At 39.5% G+C, this 18,374-nt stretch overlaps 2 protein-coding genes across 2 annotated transcripts; one reads left to right on the top strand and one right to left on the bottom strand.

Annotated features, from left to right (window-relative positions):
* Nucleotides 1–144: 144 nt before the first annotated feature.
* LOC108575706 (thioredoxin domain-containing protein) lies at nucleotides 145–1,722 on the bottom strand. The gene is made up of 6 exons (XM_017938589.1): nucleotides 1,533–1,722; nucleotides 1,039–1,224; nucleotides 815–953; nucleotides 580–741; nucleotides 372–497; nucleotides 145–292 (listed from the first exon to the last, which is right to left on the bottom strand). Exons 1-6 carry the CDS (start codon nucleotides 1,660–1,662, stop codon nucleotides 145–147), a joined length of 891 nt encoding a protein of 296 aa, XP_017794078.1. The 5' UTR covers nucleotides 1,663–1,722.
* Nucleotides 1,723–3,309: 1,587 nt separating this feature from the next.
* LOC108575822 lies at nucleotides 3,310–17,930 on the top strand. The gene is made up of 7 exons (XM_017938730.1): nucleotides 3,310–3,363; nucleotides 5,218–5,461; nucleotides 7,845–7,976; nucleotides 13,693–13,795; nucleotides 13,868–14,054; nucleotides 17,398–17,479; nucleotides 17,756–17,930. Exons 2-7 carry the CDS (start codon nucleotides 5,309–5,311, stop codon nucleotides 17,900–17,902), a joined length of 804 nt encoding a protein of 267 aa, XP_017794219.1. The 5' UTR covers nucleotides 3,310–3,363; nucleotides 5,218–5,308; the 3' UTR covers nucleotides 17,903–17,930.
* Nucleotides 17,931–18,374: the final 444 nt, after the last annotated feature.

Here is an 18,374-nt window from a genome sequence, read left to right as displayed (position 1 = left end):
ATATAAAAGTAAGAAAACGACTTTATTTAAAAAACTTTATTTATAATGATATATATATTTATATATATCATGCTTTATACAGTGTCATAAATGCTAATAGGTTGGCACAGTACCCATAATATATGTCTTTGGTACATGAAACAATTAGTCTTTCTTTAGAGCCACCTCAGTTTTACGCCTAAACTTAGATGCTACGGAAATTATAATGAATACACCAATTGTCATACTGCCAAGCTTCATTACCCACGGATTTTCACGAAGAAAATTTGCAATCATTTGTACAAGATCGTCACTAAAACGTAATATAATCATATGTATATTAATGTCCATGTATACAAGGCTGAAGCTACTGAAAAATGTGTTCAACTTACAATGGGCTTTGCGGTACGGGAACAATCTCGGCACGCGCGTTTCTGTACCATTCTTTTGCAAATGATACAAAAGAGTTAATGTCATATTTTGGGATCTGATAGCGATACATTTTACCATGTCTAAAGCTGCAAGTACAAAATAAATTATGTTAAAAAACATAATACCAAATTGTGTCATTAATTCCATTTTTCGCATTAACATTCTTACAATATAAATGCAGGGGCGTCAAAGACATTAAATCGTCTTGCTGTGGAAGCTCCAGTTGTATATTTATCAATTCGTGCTACATTAAGCTTTTGCTTAAGTTTTGCACCCACAGCTTCCCACCTTGCAATCATTCTAACACATTCTACACAGTCAGTGCTATAGCTATTTAAAGAAAGAGTACATTAAATATCCATAATGCAAGATACATTAAATATTCAAGTAAACTGAAACTTACAACATAACAAACCAGTCTCCAGCTGCAGCTCCACTACTTGCTTGAGTTAAATGTTCAAATGTATCATCTGTCAGTTCCTTTACTGTAGGTTCCTTATTTTCAGTGAACATAATGAAAATTTCCTCATCATTTAATGGGCCTATATAAGAAATGAAACATAAATTGACAAATTAATAGGAGTGTTGTTTATCAAAATAAATTTCTCTGAGTGTTTCTGTTTGTACCATCATAAAGTAAAGGCATTCCATGTCTAAAAAATACAAGTGCTGGTTCTTTATTAGCACTATAAAGTCGAAGCAACTGACTATCCACAGCTTTAATAACCCAAGCAGACAACGAATTCACCAAATCCTCTCTTAAATGTATCATCTCATTCTCATAGTTATCACATGCTTCGCAATCTTTATTTGCTGTAAATATTAAATATACAATAAAATTATCGATATTGTAAAAAATATTACACATATGAATTATTAGCTTAAAAAATTATAATTGATTCCATATAAAAATGAAAGAATAGAAAGTTTAAACGAATAACAGGTTTCAATGAGTAGGTTATGCCAAAATCTCTGACAGTGAATGAAGTTGAATGAATTTTTCATTGGAAAAATTGTATTTTTATAATTTTTCATAACTTCGTTTAATATTACTTGGCGCTTAGAAAGTCTTTGCAGTCAGATGAAAAGAAAAACGTGTATACATATGAATCAAAACTCACTGAAAAGCACGACCACATATTTCTCCGTTTTTATTAGATTTATGAGCTCTTCATCGCTCACTGTTTCAAGGCTGGCAGAGTGAACGCCAGCGAAACCACATATGAACATGAAAAATATTATTCGTAACATTTCGTATCGAATTAGATCAACAATATTGCGCGAAGAATATTTTCACCGGCTGTTCGTACACGTTCAAAGAGGTTAAGGTCCATCTATCCACCTCATCATCTTTCATCCTATTCTACTGAGACTGTCTGGAACTAAAGAAATACTATTTTATTCTCGACATTACTCTTTAAAGTCTGCTTTTAAGTTCATTATTTTATCGTTCATTGTACTGTAAGAATTATTTTATTTCATTTAATACAAAGCAGGTATAGCGTCAGAATTCAAAGTACTTTGTGTTTAAAAACAGCAAAGCGATTTCCAGATGTTCGTGTTTTAATTTAATTGATTAAAAGTCGAAGTAGCCAGTGTAAAGATTGCAATAATAAAACAGCGGCAAAAGTTTCAATTTTTCCGACTGTGTTTGAGATGAATACAAGTCTATCCGTCACGTATTATTCAAATTTTTGCAGGTAGATTTTTTCTCTAGTTTGACTACTTGCTTCCCAAGTCTGCTGAAATTTCTTTTAGGCACGTTTTTTAAATTCCTTTCCTGTGTGTGGCATAACAGCAAAGTAAAGACGGTTGGGGGGATATTATTTCAGCGAGACAACGTGCTTCGCGCATTCGTGTGTGTACCCTGAAAAAGTAATAGCTCTTTTAGCAAACAGAACATTTGCTTTTGTATAAATACTTCTGCTGCAGCTTGAGTTATAAATTATTTCTCTCCTCTTTTTATATATACACACACGCACAGGGTTAAAATTACTTTTTATTGCGAAATCGTTTCGTACTGCTGCATAAGGGGTACATTAAAGTGTTTCACGGAGAATTTTTTTTCGCAATTTCACAGTTTGCTTAAATAACACTCGAAGCTTTCCTCGAATTATGCACATCAGAATGCAACGAAGATTTTACCGACTCGTTTTATCGATTATTCAGCTTGTTCTCTTTTTGTTGAAATTAGCAGCCTTCAACTTGATAGCCATGCGTAAAAGGTCAGTGGCACATGATGGCTACACGTCTGATCACGGCATGCAACGCTTGTTGAAGTTTACATAAACTTTTCAACGTGTGCACAACGTACTCTCAACCAGATCAAACATATTAAGGAACTGCACGAATACAGGCTGAAAATGAAACGCGATAATTTCGAATTCAATCGTTAATTTATGTATGCGAGCCTACGTTACACTTTTCTCTCATCAAACACATAAAAAGTAATTATAATAGCCGTAGTAGCTCGTTTACATTCGAAATTTCAACCAAGCAATCTTCATTACATGGTTCGAGCTATTTTCTCAAACGAGCATGTCCAAATCCCGTTTCTCCAGCTGAAGCCACGTAGTAAGCTGTCTTCGTAATTTTTGCCCCAAGTTAAGGGGTGCTTCCGTAAGTCTTCACGGCCCTGGTCACGATCCAGCAGTCGAAGGTCGAGTAGGTATAGTGGTAGATGGTAACGACGTAAATCGTGACGCATATAGTGGCGGTGTACGCCGACGGGGGATGTGCTGGTATGTGCAGAAATCGACGTCGGCAACCAGCACAGGGTGGCTGACTTCGCTGGGGAGGATTCACGGGGTGGTTGGCAGTCGCGTGCTCTCATCGTCAGGTGAGCAGCTTTTGTGTGGATGTAATCGGTTTACCAAGTATTTTCGTGAGTTGCCGTTACGTGGATCGGGATCGAGCCTTGTTTCCGTGACACGGAAAAACTTCTACATCGTCGTAAGTATTAAACTTAATATTACCCTTCGTTAAATAACGCCGTATAAGCTCGTAGATAATGGAAAGAATGCTCGAGGGCAACGTGCACTTTATCGAACCGATGGGCGCTCCTTAAATATTTAAAAATTTACCATTCTTAAAATAGAAATAGTTTAGAGGCTATTTAGATCCAAGTGATTATATAATTGCACCTCCTTTAAACTAGAACTTCTGGCTTGATAGGTTCTTCCGTTGAGGATGAATTAGGAATTTCTTGCTTCTCTTTTGCCGAAGAAGTTGACGACGCCGTGTAATCGTATGCAGAATATTTTATTCAAGGCTGCTTAATGATGTTTTCTTTTTTATCACGGGAATCGAATGTACTGTGTGTTCATGCTGTTTTTAATTCAGGGGAGAGGGACACGGTGTATGTATTTGAAAGTAAAATGTTTAGCGTTGTAGAACATAACAGTTGTACCAGTACACTGTTAATGGTTTCAGTTTTAAAAAGCACTTTGCGACGCATGCTTTTTTCCTCTCCGGATAATTAACATTAGCTCAATTAGCGCCGTCTGTTTGAATTGTATCGTAACTATATTATTGAAGGATTCCATTGTTAAAATGAAATTTTTGCAAAGTAGCTCGTAACCGTATCGTTGTTTCCAGATAAAAAAAAAAAAAATGTATTGATGATATTATGCAAACGGGCCGCCTGGCGGTTTTTCATTTTACACCCGGCCATTCGCATTCCATACATTGCAAAACACTCGAGTGCTCTGAGTGGATATTTTTACGGATAAATCGATAAATGAACTTTCACATTTCCTCGTATCACTCGTATAATTTCATTAGTTTTTTTTTTTTCTTTCCAGAGGTGCGTTTCGGCTAGAGATGAAGTTTTCCGAAAAGTAAAGAAAAAATATTTAAGAATCAAATCGAGAGTAATAATAAAAAAGTGATGTGTTTATGTCGTCATAACGAGCTATCCTTTGCTCGTACATTAATCATTCCGGTTGAAAGGGAACTGTATGAAAGCCGAAACACGTTCCCCTACTTTTCACCCCTCTCCATATTTTCTGGTTTACGAAGAGTTAATTAGAGTTGTTATTAGCTGGCACATTTCCCCGCATAATTAGTGCGTTCCCTATAGTACGCTGAAGAATAATTTGAAACCCTTTAAAAGCAAAAATAATCATCTCTGCGGAATAATCATCGTCTCCCTCTTTCCCCCTCACCACCCTTCTTGCCATGCTGCAAACTGTGAAGCAAATGCAAGTTCTGCTTTCAGGCACAGACAAACTTCGTTTCACCGAAGCATTCACATGTAACGTTTAAACGTGAAAAGAGTTCGCTGAGTTGATTGATCTGCGCGTTTGCCTGGAAAAAAGGGTCATGCAAATCAGACGTTTTCAGACATTGACGTTCCTCAGCGGAGTAAAATAATTCTATAGCAAGTGCGGATTTGTCGCGTCCCCTCAACGAACCAGAAATAATGTCTTGTTAAATCGATAACAGATGATAACGACAGTGAATACCTCTACGCGCGACCCCATGTTCTTATTTTTTTTTTGAAGTTGTTCACTTTGCTTACCTTGTCTATTCTTTTCATTAACATTAATGATGCTTTAACATCCAGACAGTTCTTTCGATTTGTCATCTCAGAAATAATTCCTCTTTTAAACTTTTGGTTCAAACACTTGTGTCGTTGTAAACCTTCGCTGACTTTCAAGTTAAATGTATTTAATAATTTCATAATTAGCAGCTTGGAAAATTTTTAAAGCGATAATAATAGAACGGAACCACCATAAGAATCCTGGCTATGACGGCCTCATTCATTTCCCGACTACCCCTGAGCAACATCCATTTCATTTTCAGAAGATTCGCTCACGTAGCACGTGTTCCCTTGCACGCGATGCTCGTGATGTGTTCGTCCTTTTATTAAGGAGAAGAGACACTGGGTACCGAAATGGCGCAGGAAATCCCGGAGACGACGTATGTACCGGAAGTTGAGGAGGATGCTAGAAAGGAGCGAGAACGGCGGTCCGTTCAAGAGGGGACAGTCTTGTGGAGACGACGAAAGGAGGAGTTGCGACGTCAAAAGCACCGTGAACAACGTGAAGTATGCGTCGTAAATGATTCGTTGCGTTACCACGAGTACCTACCGTTTACGTCACTGGCCTTCGCTGACCACCTCCTTTATCCTTATTTCATTCGGTGTCCTTGTCGTTGATCGGATAAAGATCAGTGGCGGGCTTGGTGTCTGTCTACACAGCCCCTCGTGTCCTACTCATACATGTACGTATGTATGTATGTATATAGGGTGTCCAAATCTTTTCCGCTCAAGCCTCGTCGGTATAATCAATGGGCATAAGTAAGAAAAAACTGTTGCATAAACATAGATCGTTTGAAGCTTTGCTGAAACATTATAACCAAGGTTATGATACAAAATAGGAATTCCCTTTATATTTTTGTCATTAAACAGTTTTGTCTTACTTAGGATCGGAAAAAATTTGGACACTCTGTATATTGTTTCCGCGAAAGTTTGTCGATAACCGAGGGGGATTTACGAGCTAGTGTAAAAGATTTCCCGCGGTAGAATGGGATTTCGAGTGCTTGTATTCTAGTTGAAGTCTTACATGCAGTTGGTAATAGAAATTTTCGTGAATATAATAAAGTTGTGACAATAAATAGAATTACACATGAAACCTATACAATGGAAAGTATTTAGTTTCTCTGTGAGCTGTAAATTTCACCGATACCAGCTGATGTGCAACTTAATGGAAATGATTTATAGCTGGACCGGTTTTATTGAAAGGCACTAAAATTTCCAGCGAAGTGGTTCACGTCACGTCACATTTCCGGAGTCGTGTTGCAAAATCCGAATTACATTTTCTTCATCGGAATTAACGCCGAGCGAACGCTAAAAGCGATTCGTCGAGTGTAATTTGTATAAACCGTGTCATTAGTAGCCAACCGCTGTAATTACTGCATATATTTGGCCCGATGGTTGTAAGAAATATTTCACTAACGAGCGCAAACGTTTCCACATTTTAATGGAACTCACATGTACCGTTACTTATTGTTGTTGCTCTACCCAGCTTCTTTTTTCCTACCGTCGTTTTTAATGACGTACATACATCGAAAACGTATTATTGTATAATAAATGAGGGATGAGTAAACAGCGTTAGAATCCTTTTATTCGAACGAATAAAGCCACTGATAATTTATCGGGACTAAAAGGTGGTCGAAAGTAACAATAATCCTTTTAATTATAATTCTCGAATTTATTATTACTCGTATTAGATTTTTTAATTTTAGCCCATGGACCAGCGTATACTTTATAAAAGCGCAATTTTCCTTTTAAAAAGGTTGTAAATATCCATTTTATACAGAGGTGTCAGAAAAGGGGTATTATCAGTGCGACGCTCGAGTTTTCTTTTTCACCGGTGGAGAACAATTTCTGGTGGAAGATTCATACGTGTACGCGAGCGGAACCCGCGAAATGCAATAAAAGATTAAAATATTCAGAGCCGTAAAGTGCATCCGAATTACTTATCGTGGCCGCGGCAACGTCGGATTAAGAACGGCCGGAACATTAGCATGCCACAAAGGCCAAGGAAATTTTCCCCGCCACATAATAATAAACTGCAGCGTTCACCCGTAGATTACGACTGATGAATCAACGAGAATTCTGAAATCCGTAATCCGTGCCTCTTGATTCTTGCATTAAAAAACACGCCCGGCCATGGCTCCGACGAAACGGATTAATTCGCAGTCCGATGAAAATATTTCATTGAAAAATCGGGTTAAAATAGGGCTTTGCAGGCGTTCAAATTTTCCCTTTTCTTTTCTTTTTTTTTCTGTTTCAAATTACATCTGCATCGTGAAAATTTTCCAGTATGGAGGAGAACTTTTTGTATGAAAAAGGACTCGTTACGGAGTTGATACTTTCGCAAAATTGTTTCAATATTATTTCCCGCTTGTTCGAACCCATTATCAGAATGTTAAATAAATGGGTGAGCTGGTTCGAAGAAAAACTTGCCCGATGAAATTAAAAAGATAGTTGAATTTTGTGTTCGAGTCTTTAGCTGCTTTTCAAAATCTCGTTTGGACCGGAGATGGAAGAATCTTGAAAGTGAGTTCTCGACGAGCCTTGGATGTTCACTCCTTAAAACGGCTCGGACAATAGGGTGCCGATAGGAGCACAGTAGAACCAATCCGTGCTGTGTCAGACAAGCGAAACCGCGTGGTACTGTGTTCTCAATGGCGTAGATACTTCGCATTTTTCCAAATTAATTTTTATACTGTTTTACCGCCCCTTTTTTATTGTACAGTATTTTTATGATGCTCCTATTTAAAAAATTTTTTTAGCAATATATACACGTATGTTTTCACCAATTTTTGTTCTATTTTGTTTCATTTCGTTTTGCTCTGTTTTATTTTGTTGCGAAAGAACAATCGAAACGTCAGGTTCGTAAACACCTGTTTTTCCTCTGTTTCAGCTCCAGCAAATCTTGGAGAATTATTCGCCTTGGGGTAAGCCAGGAGGAGGTGCTCCTTGCGCCGCCACTCTTAGAAAGAAAAACGTCCCTCTAGAACCGCCGGAGCCACCGAAGTGTCACAATTTCGGTCAGGTAAAATTTTAAGCAATTCGTGTTACATTTAAACGTCCAAACGTATACGATATTTGGTCGCTCTGAAAAAATATTTCAACTTGAATTGGACAGACTTGTGATAATTTTCGCTACGTTTTACGTAAATCCCGTCGTTTCTGACCAGATAACCGTTGACATTTTTTATCTGGATTTCTATTCTGTTCTGTCTATGCTCACTATTTTTCGGTAAACACCGTTTTTGCAGTGATTTTTATATCGTCGCGTTGTCGATTCGTTTCACTGAAAAAGTTTTCAATTGTTAGAAACGGTGAAGCACGTGTAATGGTAGAAAAAAGTGCAAGTGTACACATTGATCTAGCGATTAACAGGGATTTAAATGTCAAGAATGAACAAATTTTTAAATTAATCTCTTTTTCACGATATTCGATTTCCTAAAATTGTAAAAGAATGCCGATGAATGAAAACTTCTGTCACTGCTACGTCTGTGTACACATAGACAAAACAACGATAAAAGCGAGCATTCTTTTGCTAATTAGCTGCTATTCATTCATTACACGTGACGCTAAAATGAAAAGCCGTAAATCGAATCTACGTCATTCTGCTTGTTTCAATTGATCATGTACCCCAATTTTATTAATTCACTTTTCGTACTAATCCCTCTAAGGGATTTTCAAATCAATTTTCTCGTTCCATCCTTTGGATATTTTCGTTACTATTTAGTCGTCAGGTATTTAACAACGATCTAATGAATCGAAGAATGTGAAATATCATAACGTTTCCATCCCTCAAAATTCTTTCTATTTGTAAACATATATACCTCGTCTTGTTTCCACATATGGCGAGATGAAACGCTCAAAATTCATTTACAAACGCGTGAATTAATCATTTTCAATCTGGCGTTTCAATTCCATGCTGCCTTTTAAATATGCACGTTGTCGATAATTACTCTCTTGATCTCAGCCATTATTAAACAAAGCGGCAATTTCTCCTTTATACGATTCCATCGTAAATAAATGCTGAATCTAAAATTACAAAGCTGCATCTCGTTTCTAATCCAGTCGAAGGTTAATTTCGTTTTTGCGCCACGCCGGCGGAATCTTATCCTTTATTCGCCAATGGTGCTCTGCTATTCCTTTGCCACATTCTCTCATCCTTTGTTCGACTTTACCTTTTATTTTCTCGTTTCAAAGAATACTCTTGCTCGTTAAAAACCAATAGAATTGTACCCAAACTCCAGGCTTACTCTTTCCTTACTCTTGGTAAAAAATTGTTATTTTCTACGTAAAAATGTACGAACGTTTCGTCGGTTACAACTCGAGGTATTACTCAAGATTTCGAGTAAAATTTGTTCCGTTCTCGTAAAGTAGCATAGATGTAGTTTCTCATACGGACGCGCCCCATCAAATCAAAAACCACACGCGAGAAAGTAGGGGTAGTAAGACCGCGGAATTCCAAGCACGAAAACCTACGAATAATATTATTCCCCGACGTGATGTTGTATACAAATACGGGCAGAGGGAAATGGGGGAATTGGATCGAAGGTTGTTCGTGAAATTAGGACGATTCGTGAGGAAGGATGTCGTTTTTCGGTGCCGTATTATCCTGACCATTACGAGAACCGTAATCATCGCTGAAAGAAGTGCTCGATAATAACCGTGCAAACGTTTGCCATCGATGTGTTTCCAGTGACGCAAGTGAATCGTTCGTGGCCCTGATTTGGTAACCAGTTCAGCAAGATCATTTGCAATGCAAAGTTTAAAAAGATAGTGCGCAGCTGTGTCCCACATACTTTGATATTTTCCCCTTGAAACGTGTGATTGCGGAGCAGCTTAGCTTCTTTGGCTAATTTTCCTAAGCGCTCTTGAAAATACAGCCCGTAAGAGTCACGTGAATGGTACCCCGTCAATTCTTTTTTTACACTAACTTAACAACGCAGATTTATTTTGCATTTTTCTGTGCAAAAGTCAATTTTTTCTAGAACATCTGTTTCTTCTTTACGTTCATAGAATATACTGGCAAAGTTTGAACGGAAAAAAAATTGGGACACCCTGTATATTCAAAGTAGTACCAATTTGCCAACTCACCCGTATAATTCTTTATATTTCTCATGCTTTACAGTGTACGATCCCTATACACTCGTATGAATAATTTCGTAATACCATAATTTCACCTCACCCCTCGTAAATTTTATATTTTCCCTCGCAAATGACTCGTACAGATTCTCTAGATGAAAAATAGGCAATACTCAGAAGAATTTCTACCTTCTCATTAGCTTTAATATCGTAATCGAATACACTTCACACTCAATCCTTGCTACACTCCTGAAGTCGTTTTTATCGTGCTTAATATCACAAGGGCATCATAGCTTAAAAAAAAATAGGGCCAGAGAGTTCCAAGATGACGATGGGCCGAACTAAAGGCAGTGAAAGATCTAGAGGGCAATCATAGTCATCGTTATCAGAGTGGTGCTGATAAAATCCGGCGATATCGTCGTCACCTCGGTGACGTTGGCTTTCATTAACATCTCAAGCGACCTCGTGCACGAAACCACCTTTTTGCCACCTCGTTCATGGAATATGTATTACCGGCGTATCGATCGGTATGTGTCTATATTTTTTAGATGCTTAACGATAACTTGTTAACGAACCACGAGATATTTCTGCGGATAATTCGCAATCATTAAGTCAATTTGCTGGGATAATATCGGCCAACCAGGGATGACGGGAGGGAATGAGCAAAAATTTTGACCGTTGCATAAATTTAGAGTACGTTCATTGAGAAGCTTATACTGTTGCTCGTGCTCTCGCGGTTCAATCTCGTCTGCTAATTTCTCTCCTCCTTTAATAAACTTTCTGTTATAATTGAAACTTTATCTACCCCACCGATTACCTGACTACTTCGGAAGAACAGTGATTAACCTCTCTCTTCGAGTGGTAAGGATTTTTTTCTGACCTCAGGTAAAGTTGTCGAATATTCTACAGATTTTTTTTTTTCTTTAGCGTTGAGAAGTTTGTATGATAATAATGTTAGAGTTATAAACGTCGCTGAATGAGCAGAATTTAGTTGACGGGATTGTAGGTAAGAGGCATTTCGTAATGGATTTTCCTTGTACGGTAAACGTGAAACATCTTTTTCGTTGCAATAATGTCGATAAAGAGAGAACGTCGACGTACCCCGGTGTTCAGCCCGTTTCCGGTCCGACCGTAGATGTATCGTTCTCCGATCACGTAGAGTTAGAAACGTTTCTGCCGGCTTCCCGGCGAGAAAGTCGATTTCTCTTGGCGACGCTGGAGAACTTCACGTCGGGGGATTTTTCGAGAAAAATTCGAGGAAAAATAGAGCGTAACATCACGTCTGCTTTTCAGGGATTCAATCATTCGAATATCGTTTTCCAAATTTCCTTTGATAAAATTAATCAAATCAGCTCGAATAGAATATGTTCAACGTTGAAAGTTGATTTATTTATTAGATATACCAATGATACGATTATCTTAAAAAAAAAAATAGAGCGCAATAGGCGATCCTGTTAAATGAGATTTTTTCATCAAGTTCGAGTAGCGAATTCATCGCGCGTATTAAGCCACACCAGATGCAATGATTTCGAGCACGTGCTCGAACGCTCGAGAGCAGTCTCTTCATGGATGTAGGAAACGAACCTTGGAAACTGCTTAATATGCTATGACGCCGTGTGCTTAGCTGGCGCCGCTTTGGCCCTGGGGTCGTCCTGGTCCTGGTGGAGTTCCTTGGAGGGATCCCAAGTTGCTGGGTGTGCGCTTCCTCGAATCTATGGTACGCATACCCTTTGGTGCGTTAATATCTAGGATTCACCATTCATCAGCTTCCTATTTTGACTCTCTCTGTTCTTTGTTCTTAAGCTCGAACTGCCTGATAATTAGGGGAATGTGTACGCTGATCGTTCGTTCAGGCCTTAATATCGACTAGATGGAAACTTATGGCTTTGTACATAAACGCTACAAGGTAGCCTAACTTTGTTAATAACGTAACCATGCTGAACTTTTTCCTGAAGAACTGCAATGCACCTAGACGATAGGTACATCTTTACTCTAGACTTTGAAGTAAGTTTTAACTCGTTAACTTGAACAGGTGTGAGCTTACAGTAATTTGTGTAAGTTGACGTTTCGAGTCATAAAAGATGTGTAAGCTATCGAATGGAAAAACTTGTTCTGATGGTAGAGTAAAGATGTAGCTATTATTACAGTCTACTTTTATATATGTATTGCTACCAGTTATTAAGGAAAAAGAAATTAATCTCGTGAGTAGTCTGATATATGTACAATACATACATATGTGTACATAAGTAAGTAGCTCATACGCCTAATCATCCTGATACCTTTAGGATGCATGGCCACTTAGCAGAAACCAAATGATTCCAAGTTATAGCGAAATGCAATCAAGGCTCTCTAGGATCTCTGTCACGATTTCCACGACTTGTACATACGCGAATCAAAGTCCTAGAGGAGAGGAAATGCAGCGACGCGCACCGTGTCGACACAAGAACGGCCGCGGGTTTTTCTGTCACGTCGGATATCATCGTACACGGTGGGCGTTAGTAAACAACGTTTGAAGTGGAAATTAGCGCTTATATTAACGTGCTTTGGGACCCACGGTGACTGCGTTTCCGCCGAGACGTGGTCTTCAATCCAGCTCACTGTCCAACCTTTGCACCTCTCCTTTTGACCTCTCCTTCCAATCCTATCCCTTCCTCGTTAAAACGAAACTCTTAATTTTCAATTAACCACCGCAACATCCTCGACACACATAACCGTGCCGCGTTACTGCGTAATTGAGCGATTTTCCCTGGCTAGCTTCCGCGGCCGGAAAGTTTAAACTGAAATTTATTAGCGCGTTCCACTTCAGGCAAGTTTACTTCTCCCTGCACGTAAGCTGTCGTTCTCACTCCTTCTGTATTCCTTCCCTTCCAAGCATTTTCGGTTGGTGCATCCTTGCTTCGTTTGTCCAGGCTCATCGCATTGTCTTTCTCTTCCTTGTGAAGCTGTTTCTCAGCATAGATTTATGGCCGTTGGATTTATGGAAGGTTTTCTGTTTTTCCTCGTAATAAACCACCACTGCTTCTTGGCTGTAACTAACCAGCTAACTAGAGCGACGTTGATGAATGAACGAAGCAACCGCGTTAAGTCGCGCCTGGTCTACCTAAGCGATTACTGATTACCCGGTGATCAATTTTTCCTGCGAGCTCTATTGCCCTTTCACGTGATTCACTCTTTGATTTATCCCCTCTTCAACTAGATCTTCTCTACTTGGTGTAACGTTTTAAGTTCCTCTGTTTTCTTTTCTCTTTTTTTTTTTGTCGTTGTCACAAGCTTCCATGAATTTTGACTCGACACTGTAGCTGATGGAACTGGCGATAGCTTCAGCGTCTAGGTTAATGTCGATCAAGATATAATTCTAATTCCAGTTTCATCAGAGTTCGGGTCGACTCCGACACCGGGTAAACTATGCCACATTTCTCATCAAGATCTACCCTCCTGACATTCATTCTAATCTTGTCGACACATTTAACGAGATTTTCAACGGTTAAACAATGTTACATCGATATCACGTTTACGTAGACACGTTCATAGATCTTAGAAGCGATCAAGACGAATCCAAGATGCGAATACGTATGAACCCGAAGTTCGAAGTGATTGCACGGTTTGCATTGCGCAAGTTGCACCGATTGCAGCAAGTTCTACCTCACTTTGAATCATTTCAGGGCTGGACGAGCAATTCGACGATCGAAAGGTTACACAACCGTGGCATTACTCCTTTGGCCGACACGGATATGAACAAGTTCCTTGATGATAAGGCAGAACAAGGTAAACCTGGACAGAGATTCTCGGAGTATTGATGGGCAAGCGTCTGGTTTCTAGGTTAGCTCGTTCCTCTAGGTATCGTTACGGACGTGCAGCTCGTAGAGGACACGAAAAATCGTTACAATGAAGAGATTCAGGTGTACGAATTGACCGGGGGCGTGGAACTGGTACCACTATTGACCAGCAGACGTTATTATTCGCAGCCACCGGGCACTCGTCATGTAACCACTGACGCCACGCGTCCTGGATATACGATAGAGTCGTACGTACCGTATGGAAATAAAAGGTTTCACCCTCATAGCACACTTGCTTCAATAGCTCACCGCCATTGTTCTCCCCTTTTGATTTCGCTGTAAACGATTTTCAGTTACCTTGCTTTCTCGTTCTACTATCTATCGGTGGTAGAATGGCAAGGTGTGAAATGCATCTTTGCTGATTTTCTGAACGTGTTGAAAGACAACGGTATATCAAAAGCGCGACGAACCATGGAGCCTACAATACAGCCCTGGTTAGCACTGTTACGGTACTCGGGGGATGTAACTGCATTACAGGTAATCAACCCATTGACCTGAACTCTCTCGACCTCGACAAGTTCAGCTGTCGGTCCCTCTGCAGCAGTAGCACCAAGCACCAGCCATCCCCCATCCTCTCAAATGTTTGTCAACGTTACAATCTGTCGCTCTGTATGCTCGTCAACATACAATTCCCCTCGTGCAACATCTTCTCAGAACTCTGCTGCTCTCTTGTTCGAAGGCGTTCGGGTAATTACATAGTGAAAAATTGGCCCAGACGGCTGCCAGCGTTGTCTCTGCTGCTGCTCACCTTTCCTTCTACTTTCACTCCCTATCCACGTTGAAATATCGCTTTTCTCCTTGCCAAGATCTCGCCTCTTGCTTCTAAGATTCTGAAAAAAGCTTAAGTGCACGGCTAGTTTTACTTGCGGAACGCACGCTTGCTTAAGGAAAAGTCACTTGAAAACGAAGGGAAGAAACTTTGAATCGTGACTGCTGGAATCTTTACCTTCTTTTATTCTCTCGCAGAAAGTAACATGAGATTCTAGATTGACTATAAACTGCAGTAGACGATAATGGGGATTTTTCTCTTCTCTCTTTTTCTCCCCCACCCCTCTCTCTCTCCCTGAAAATGTTCTTCGAGTTTAGTAACCTAACGAGTAAAGTTATTACGAGATCTCTTTGATCTTATGTAACTTTATGGAACTTACGCGAAGCTGCGGATATTGTAGTTGTGTCATTCGTGATAGAATTACTCGAAATTCATTATTTTCCGGAAGAGATCCGGTGCTCTTTGCTATCTTCATGCACCCTGTCTGATCATTATCATTGGTCGCTGCTTCTACCGAAGAAAACTTGTTACTCTTTCTTACTCTATAATCACAAGGATAAACGCGAACTTTCCACGAGAAGTTTCAAGTTGGTGTGCAATTTTAGAAAGTGGTTGTATCATCGTTCGTGTCATTAGCTAATCTTTTTGTAATTTTATTGTCATGGAAAAGCGGTAGACGGGAGGGCAGAGGTGATATTGTTTTATCGTGATGCTGTTATATACCGATTACAGATCCGAACACCGGTAGGTTGATGTATAATGAGACACTTTGATAGCGTTTAATGGAATTCTGTACGAAGCGACCGCCGGGGGTGTTACGTTGTTTATAATATGGTTGGACGTCGCCGGAACACCGCGGCAATTAATCATCGTCGATTATCGATTGCTTCATGGGAAGAAAAGAAGCCAGAATCGAAGTAAACTTTGGATAATCGATAACGCGAAATTTATCATTACTTTCCTGATTCTTTGTTCCTTTTTCTGTTAAATAAAATAAAGGAGAAAGAAGGTGCACAAGAGTGGGTTGTTTTAATTCACTTCTTGTCTTTATTAAGAAGGAAAGAACCCCCTCGTTAGAGAACGATCCTCGAGGAAAAGAATAGACAAGGGAACAATGCGCTGCTCCTATTTCCACTGACATCTCGTTCTGTTAGTGTCCAGTGATCGAGGAAACTTTGATTTTCATAGAATGACGATTTTGGTGTCGCAAGATCGGACATATTTCTTTCCGGTGGATCAGTTTGTATTTTCGTTTAATTAGTCGGTGTAGCGTCTCAGTTATGCAGATTCTAAATAGCCGGGAAGTTGAAAGTTGACATTTCGCGACAACTCGCCGACAACTTCAATTTATTCCGAAAGTTTTCTGATCGTCGCAACGGTTCCACTGTTCTCTCAGTTACTTTACACTCAATTTATACTCTCTCTCTCTCTCTCTCTCTTCTTTATGGAGACATGGAAAGGATTTCTCACTGTGGTGGAAATAAAAGAAGAAACGAGAGAGAAAGAAAGGGAGAACCCTTTGGAAAAAGGTATTAGAGTAAGAAAATCGTATTCTCGTTGCAGAGTCCCTGGCGTTTTATTTGCATAATGTGTCGCGCGTGTACGCAGCCATTAAACGGTAAATAGAGTAAGTGTCCCGTAAGGTAACATTGTGCTTATCTTTTCTGACATATTTGGAGGGATTAAGCCTTCTGAAACACGGAGACGAGGAATTATTTCAAGTGAGTTTCCAGATAATCCGAATGGATTTTCACAGTTTTCATTCAATAAGACGCATAGTTAAATCGGTTAATTTTATTGGTTCACAAGGAAATTCATACTTCAGTAATGCAGTAATATTACAATAAAAAAATTGGATATAAATCAAGAATGATATTATAATGGTTCTCTATGAAGGCGATAGTAACTTGTGTTATGGCTAGTTAGCCTCTCGTAGGCGGAAAGCATGCAGTAACAAATAATTGGCGAACGTGTTGGCTTCATATATTATCATCGTAACAAATTGCTGATATCGTTTCAAGGATCCGTGTTCTCTCCAGATGCTTTTCCTTGCTTCTTATGGCTCTCTTAACGTGCTTTCACATTTCATTGCGACGCTTGCCAACTTTTCGAACATGGCGCTCCCATGAAAATTTTATGGATTCACAGAAAGTTTATCGAACGACCGAAAAATAATCGTTCTTAAAAGGAAGAATATTCTCGTGCGTGTGCAATTGCTAATTAACACTTACAAACAGTATTTTCAAAAAGGGTTCCTGAACAGATTACTCTTTCCTTCACTGATTAAAAAAAAAAAAAAAAAAATACACATAAAAGAAGCTTTTAATTTCGAAATTAAAAGTAGTGTTCAAGAACAGGTTAGTTTCGAAGTGAAGCAATTCCGCGACACCGGTATTACCGTAAGTTTTCATACGTATCGTAATGAGTGTTGCGGCTGTTATCTCTGCCGGCGAGATCACAAGTTATTGTTCGAATATTTATACCGGTGTTCCCGTTTCTCCTGGTGAAAGCTTCACGGAGCAATTTCACTGGTATTTTCAGCTGGATGCGCAAACCAATTATAGACTGCAATTTCAGCCGGTTTTGATCAAGTATTTTCACCTACTTTCAAATGCAAAAATCGAATAATGTATATTACAGCTCGCAATATTCTTCCAATCGCCAAAATTATTCCGATTGACGTGTTCGAAAAGGCAAAATAGCAATAGTGAAATAATATCAGAATCTTTGAGGTTCACGTAGGATAATGCGTTTGTCGATAGATTACGAACGTTGGGGGTTGGGAATCGCGAGTACATCACCGAGCTCACCGATCAAGTGCGACGGAAGCGGGAGAAAGCGCTGGTAAGTATGCAATGATTGAAAGCACAGGTTTCTAACTCGATTCAGGACTAATTGCATCGGTTTTACTCGTGCTTGTTACGATTGAATCCAGTTAGAGGCATGCTTAGCCGAATAACAGTGCATCAATGCGAAAAGTAATGCCTCCAACTTCGACTGGACTGCGTTCCATTGTCAATTTCGATCTTCCCCGATGGCAAAATTAAATTACACGAACGATAAGTTGAATCAGAGGAGCCTGTGCGGGTTGTTAAGTCTCTTCTAAATTCTCGATTCCAGGAAGAACGACGGATGGAGCAGGAGAGCTGTCGCAGACATTTCGATACCTGGAGAAAGTTATGGGGCAAGCCGGGTCATGGTGCGCCCATAGATCACGCCCACCGTAACAATCTCTACAACATTCTCTACCGTCCGGCCATCTATTGAATTTCTACCCGCCGCCAGAGCGCAAAATTACCACAGCTGCATCATCTCTTTCTTCACTTTACCTCTCGCGAAAATCTCTTCATGCCATGGGAAAGAATTGTTACGGAACGAACAACCCAGCTATGGAAGATAATAGATTCGCCGGTCTACAATAGGGCGCGTTTCTGAAGGGTGAGAATAGATTTAGGAAGGATAAAGTTCAGTAAGGTGGATGGATGCCTGATGGATTGTTGCGAAATCGTCCGAATCGTTTGGAAAGAAGTGGAAGGAACAAGATGAATCGAGAGTTAGGTTAAGTACCAGGGGATGTAACTTTTAGAATAGATGGAAAATGGAAGAGAAGCAGCCGTATAATTGATTAGCAGTTTTGCACAGGAAGCTGATATTTCGCGGACAATTTACTGCTATTAGAGAATATCTTTGACGAACATATTAGACGTTCAGCTGTTTTTTATTTGTAACAAAACTAGCT

This window comes from Habropoda laboriosa, unplaced genomic scaffold (assembly GCF_001263275.1).
Source record: "Habropoda laboriosa isolate 0110345459 unplaced genomic scaffold, ASM126327v1 scaffold18, whole genome shotgun sequence".
NCBI classification, from domain to species: Eukaryota; Metazoa; Arthropoda; class Insecta; order Hymenoptera; family Apidae; genus Habropoda; species Habropoda laboriosa.
This window is presented reverse-complemented; position numbering and strand designations above follow the sequence as displayed.

Coding starts and splice junctions, on each gene's coding strand:
- LOC108575706 (XM_017938589.1), bottom strand. CDS start 1,662: ATGTTACGAATAATATTTTTCATGTTCATATGTGGTTTCGCTGGCGTT. Junction 742..814: donor GGAGACTGGTTTGTTATGTT/GTAAGTTTCAGT, acceptor TTCTTTAAATAG/CTATAGCACTGACTGTGTAG. Junction 498..579: donor GACGCCCCTGCATTTATATT/GTAAGAATGTTA, acceptor TTGTACTTGCAG/CTTTAGACATGGTAAAATGT.
- LOC108575822 (XM_017938730.1), top strand. CDS start 5,309: ATGGCGCAGGAAATCCCGGAGACGACGTATGTACCGGAAGTTGAGGAG. Junction 5,462..7,844: donor AGCACCGTGAACAACGTGAA/GTATGCGTCGTA, acceptor CCTCTGTTTCAG/CTCCAGCAAATCTTGGAGAA. Junction 7,977..13,692: donor AGTGTCACAATTTCGGTCAG/GTAAAATTTTAA, acceptor GAATCATTTCAG/GGCTGGACGAGCAATTCGAC.